This window comes from Sapajus apella, unplaced genomic scaffold (genome assembly GCF_009761245.1).
Source record: "Sapajus apella isolate SASKATOON/1434 unplaced genomic scaffold, GSC_monkey_1.0 scaffold7, whole genome shotgun sequence".
In the NCBI taxonomy this organism is placed as follows: Eukaryota; Metazoa; Chordata; class Mammalia; order Primates; family Cebidae; genus Sapajus; species Sapajus apella.
Window position 1 is genome coordinate 34,868,505 of NW_022436947.1, and position 6,000 is coordinate 34,874,504.

General features: G+C 44.2%; 1 protein-coding gene and 1 pseudogene across 3 annotated transcripts in view; one reads left to right on the plus strand and one right to left on the minus strand.

Moving 5' to 3' along the window:
- CDHR3 (cadherin related family member 3) overlaps positions 1-5,787 on the minus strand; it is a 67,174-nt gene extending 61,387 nt beyond the window's left edge. For 2 of the 3 annotated variants that reach the window (XM_032276325.1, XM_032276326.1), the window contains exon 1: positions 5,499-5,787. In XM_032276325.1, coding sequence (XP_032132216.1) covers positions 5,499-5,544 — 46 coding nt within the window. In that variant the 5' untranslated portion in view covers positions 5,545-5,787. The remainder of the gene's footprint in view (positions 1-5,498) is intronic. The other variant, XM_032276324.1, reaches the window with a different exon arrangement.
- Positions 752-1,360, plus strand: LOC116550341 (annotated as a pseudogene).
- Positions 5,788-6,000: the final 213 nt, after the last annotated feature.

A 6,000-nucleotide genomic window follows, 5' to 3' on the forward strand; every position in this document is an offset into this window, starting at 1 on the left:
TTTCCTTCTTTGTGTCAGTAATCTAGAGGTCACCTGAGAATTGAGTATGCGTGTTCTCTAGAACACCAAAATCATGGTAAATCTCTCCACAACCATTAGCAATCTCAAGGACAATTTGTGGTTTTTACTGGACTGTGTAGGCATCATGCAGAGGCGCCATCAAAACGTCTTGGTTGGTAGATTAACAGCCATTCCATAAAGGAGGAAACAAGAGGCTTGTGATGGCATGTGAATTGCCTTGGGCTGCCTTACAGGCAGGGAATTTTATATTTAAGAGAAAACACATTTCTTCCAGGAAAGCCTTGGGACCATTCTAAGGTCTCCATGACAGTGCAAGACTTTGCCAATGCGGAGAAAAGGAACAAGCTGTGTTCTCTCATGCGTCTATAGTAATAGTCACTGTTGTGGGTTGAACAGTGTCCCACCCGGAACTGCAGAATGACCCTATTTGTTTTCGGTTTTGGTTTTTTGAGACAGAGTCTTGCTCTGTTGCTCAGGCTGGCGTGATCTTGGCTCACTGCAACCTCTGCCTCCCGGGTTCAAGCGATTCTCATGCCTCAGCCTCCTAAGCAGCTGGGATTAGAGGCAGACAGGGTTTCATCATGGTGGCCAGGCTGGACTTGAACTCCTAGCCTCAAGTGATCCACTTGCCTCAGCCTCCCAAAGTGCTGGGATTATAGGTGTGAGACACCATGCCCAGCCAACAATGACCTTATTTGAAAATAGTCTTCATGGGTGCAATGAGTTGAGAGGCAGTCATACTGGATGAGGGTGGGTCCTAAATCCAGTGGCCAGTGTCCCCATAAGAAAACAGGACACATACAGCGGACACCAGCACTCCAAGATGGCGTCACTTGTACCAGTGAAGGACAAGAAACTTCTGGAAGTCAAACTAGGGGAGCTGCCAAGCTGGATCTTGATGCAAGACTTCAGCTCTCGTGGCATTGCCAAAGTGTTTTGAAGAGGTTACTACCAGTACTGCAGCAAGCACAGCAACATGAAGAAGGGGAGCCTCTCAGGGGTTACCATGGTGCTGGCAGGCTGTGTGATCTTCAGCTACTCCGTTTCCTACAAGAAGCTCAAGCACGCGCGGCTACGCATGTACCACTGAGGAAGAGGGCACACTGCTCTCCCCCCACGATCTTGACCTGAGCCCCTCCATAAGGAGCACAGTCTCCATCGTTGTTGAATCCTTTCATATCTTAATGGAAATCAAAGACTGGTAGTGAAATAAAAGACTGGTATGTGAAAAAAAGAAGTCAGGACACACACAGAGGGGAAAGGGCCATGATCTAATGGTGGCAGAGACGAGTGATGCCACTGCAAACCTGGCAATGGAAAGCAAACAGCAGAAGCTAGGAGGTGGGCATGGGGCAGACGTTCCCTCAGAGCCCTAGCAGAAACCAACCCTGCTAACCCTTTGATTGCGGACTTCTAGTCTGCTGAGCTGTGAGAGAATACATTTCTGTTGTTTTCAAGGTACCCAATTTGTGGTAGTTTGTTACAGCAGCCCAATGTTACAAATAGGTGCAAAATGTAAAACCTTGTCTTTCATTTACTCCTCAAACACCTCTCCCAGACAGATATTAATGTCATTTTACATTTTACAGATGGGGAAACTGAGCTGAAATCCACACAGCAAATAATAAATAACAGAGCCAAGATTTACACAGGTCCCTTTTCCCAGCCAGCTTCCCAATCTTGGCCACTATCAGACCCTGGGAACAAAACCCTGAACAAGTAGCAGGCACGGGGGTGGGTAGGGACAGTAGAAAGCTCTGTCCGGCTAAAAGGTATAAATGTTCTAGAAACAAACAAGCCAAGATGTTTTCTTTCAGTTGGTGAGGGGTGGGGTGAGTGCAGAGGAGTAAATGGAAATGAAAAAAATTGAAATATTAAGCACATTCACTGATACAAGCTTTTATAAATCTAAAGTCATCTTATTTAGTTTAGAGGCTAAAATGCATAATGCATAAGTTATTGTCGCTCGCAGAATTATCAAGTTTTATGGACAAGGACTGTGCAAGGACTCAGAAATATCAAAACAGCTAAAGTTTAGGTTGAGGTGAATATGAATAGATTTTTAAAAATCTATTAAAATTGACTTTAATATTATAGCATTCTTATGGTAAAAACCAGGAGCAAAAGAGTATGGTTGGAGTATTTAAAGACAAAGCTCTCAAAAATAGTTTTTCAAAATGAGCAAAACAATCTACGGCTTTGATGGGTTGGGTATTTGGGGCATCATTCCCATCCATTCTCTTTTCTCACAAGTGAAAGTCACCAGGGCACCTCCCTGAGCTGTTCATGAGAGTGTTTCCTCACTGTTTAGCAAGACAAAGACAGCCATATAGGAAATAGAAGACTGGCAATCTGTCTCATGGAATGCCCACCCTCTCACCCAGATTCTTCCCTTGCCCCCTCTAGCCCTCCCCAGTGACTTGTGCCCCTCCAGGCAACAGACAAAGTTAGTACTTGCTATGTTTTTCTCAATGATAGCCTGGGGTAAGGTAGTGCCTAGCCCAAATGAATAGACTAAAATAAGTACCCACCTGCGTTTACCAAGCACCTGCTCAGCGGGCACAGTGCTAGCTCCTTGACTCCCTGATGCCCCTCACTCCCAGCACAATCCTCCGATGGAGGTATTGCTGTCACCATTGCGCACATCTGAGATCATACACTAAGGGAGTGGTCATGGAGGGCCCTGGCTCATGACATCTGGATCTTGTAGCTAGCAGACTACACATACCTACTGCAGACAGTCGGTCACTCTATGCCTGTCACATGAGCATGCACACAGGTTGCAGCACAGTTATTCAGTGACCCTGGGACACTGCAACAACATGGCTCTGGGGGCTGGGAGGAAATTGACCTTCAATCTGGATGTTAGATCTGGATGATGCAATCTGTAAGAGGCTGTTTTGGGAACAACATGAAGAATTGTGCTGGAGTGTGAGTATGAGCGTGGTGTGGGCTCAGGTAGGAGGGGCTTGCTAAGCTCCACGCAGGGCTCTCTACAGCCTCACCCTGAGTGGGGAGATCACTGTGGCTCCCAACCTTAGTGCAGCTCCTTTGGGGAGCTGGGGACTGTGGAGAAGCCACACTCCTCAAATATTGCCTATTGATAGCTCCTGATTTTCTTTGCTGGGAGTATACCCATTGATTTTCTTGAATTCATCATAACTGATAATTCCTGGGTCTGAGAGACTAATTCCATGAAAGATCCTTCCAATCCCAGGCATCTGACTCCAAGGACAGCTCCATGCTGTTTCCTAGGTCAATCCAGGAAGGCTCCATGAGAGGGGTGGGGCTTGAGTTGGGCCTTGAAGGAAGCATAAGAGTTAGACCACATGAAAGGAAAGAGGATGCTGTATGTTACTTCATTCATTCACTCACTCATACATTCCTTTACTTGAGATGGAGTCTCACTGTCACCCAGGCTGGAATGCAATGGTGCGATCTCGGCTCACTGCAACCTCCACCTCCCAGGTTCAAGCGATTCTTCCATCTCAGCCTCCCAAGTAGCTGGGATTACAGGCACCTGCCATCATGCCCGGGTAATTTTTTACTGTATGTTACTTTATTTGAGATTACTATAGTGACACCTGCTTCCAGCACCCTGAAGGGGTGCTGATGTGGCTGCCCCACTAGAATCCTCTGTAACACAGGTGTTGGCGTGTGAGGATAATGAGCAGGTTCCCAGACTCACAGAAGACAGTGAGAGAGAAACAGTTTGCATCGCAGCAGCCCTTCCAAAAATAAGATTTGACCTAAGGGAGTCTACTGTGTGTTTTAAATAAGAAATCTCAAGTATTTCCTGCAAACCTTTGTGATCTGTCCCTTTCACACTTGTAATAAAGCTCCAAATGATAGGGTTCAGTATAAGAAATTGGGTTCTTCTTAACCTCACTCTTTCCCCATCACAATAAAAGGCACCTCAACTCAAATGATACGGCCCTAAAAGCCCACGTTTCTGGGGGAAATCTGAAATGTTTACTTCAAGTGACACTCTGAACTACTCATGGCCCACTTCACATTCACAGGATACCCTGCCCTCTGCTTAGCTGAAGAGTCCAAGATAGAAGAGGGCTCAATATTAGGAAACCCAGTTATTTATCTTATTAGCAGATTGAAGAGGAAATTAAATGGTCATTTTCATAGATCTTGAAAAAGCATTTCACTTAAAAATCCATTTCTGTTTAGAAATTAATATTCTTATATTTTTATTGTATGTTTATTTAGAAATAAATACTCTAATATTCTTATATTAATAAGAATAAAAGCCACCTCCTTAACATGTAAAACATTTCTCTCCCACACCAAAAGTTAACATCATGCTTAATGGGGAACAGGACAGGAATTTATACTCTTGTCATTATTTTAAAATGATCAGAATGTCCGGGCCTCGCCGTTAGGTAAGAAAAAAATAGGAGCTATAGAAACAGGAGAGGAATAATATAAATGTTCATTCTTTTCAAACGTGGGAAACTCATGAGAATCACCTGAAAAATCATGCCAAATAATAAGACAATTTGTTAGTAGATTTCCATACCTCATACAACATTCAGTTGAAAGATGTAGGGAGGAAGAGATTCCATTTACAAATGTGAAAAAAGAAAAAGTAAAAGAACTAGAAATAACTATAATCAGAACGTGCAAAATCTATATGAAGGAAACCTCAAAATACTCTTAAGGAAAACAAATAAAGACTCAAATAAGTATCTAGAAACCTGTTCTTGGATTAGGAAGACCCAAGAGGATCAATAACACTCACTAACATTTACTAAGCATTTACTGTGTACTCAGACACTCTTCTAAGTGTTTTACCATATAACTCATCAAAGATGTAAATTATCCCTAAATTAATCTGCAGATTTAACATGATTAAATTCTATACATTATGCAAATACTACCTAGTCAGAAATAAAGTTTAATTTTGAAAGTGCAATTTTAATAATCCAGCCTGACATTCATAAGATCATCCAAGATTCCTGGTGCCCTTGAAGGAGGAAGAGGGAGTGAAAGGATGGCTAGACTGAGTCTTTGGCCCCTCTGTCAGGCGGTGTTTGCTTTGTCCAAAAGGAAGACAGTCCCTCAGTAACTCAGTTTCCTCACAGGATCACTTGGCAACCTCAAATTGCCTGGCCAGAATCTCCACAAAGACTGACCTGACGTGCACACAAAACTCTGCCATGAAAATTATTTTCCCAACCTTAGCTCTCAGGAGGACTACCAAATGCAGGCCAGTTAACTCAAGAGGGAAAGTGAAGTCTCTACCAACATACACGAGATTAGGCTCTCTAAGCATCTCTCTTCTCCAGGGCTCCTACCCGTCCCCCCAGGGCTCCTTGGAGCTGCATAACCTCACTCATAATTGCAGCTAAGCCCTCAGTTGAAAAGCCTCCCAGGAGCAATTTCCTCTTTGGGGGACATTGTCATACAATGGTATTATGCAGACCAAGTAAGCAAGCCATTCCAAAGCAAAATTGAGTTCCCACCTGACATGGCACCCAAGAGAGCCAGGAGAATGATGGCTTCTTGCATACTTGATGGTCACAACTGTGTGTACCTCCAGCACATGAGCCACGACCTGAATCCCGTCTCACACCCAAAGTTTACTTCAGGTGCCACTCAGCTTCCCCTCCAGGTTTTGTTGCCATGCAAGAAATCAAACAGAGGCTTTAGCAGTCGTCAAGGGAGACTCTAAACACCACAGGACTGTGTGTTCTCTGATTACCTGCTTTTGTGACTGCATGGTACCCAAGAAATCAACTGGCCAGTCTTGGTCAGCTCAGAGTTCACCTTAAAAGTCCACACTCACCGAGCGTCTCAACCGAGAGCTCCAAAAGAGAAGTCAAAAGAGAAAGCCGAGACCCAGAGATAACAGTAAGAGCTAGACATGCGTGTGTAGTCCACCCCTAGTGGTCTCAGTCACCCTGTAGCCAGGCTTGTCATTCCCAGAAACTGACGGAAGTGGGAGTTTTTCTGATGTCCTGAATC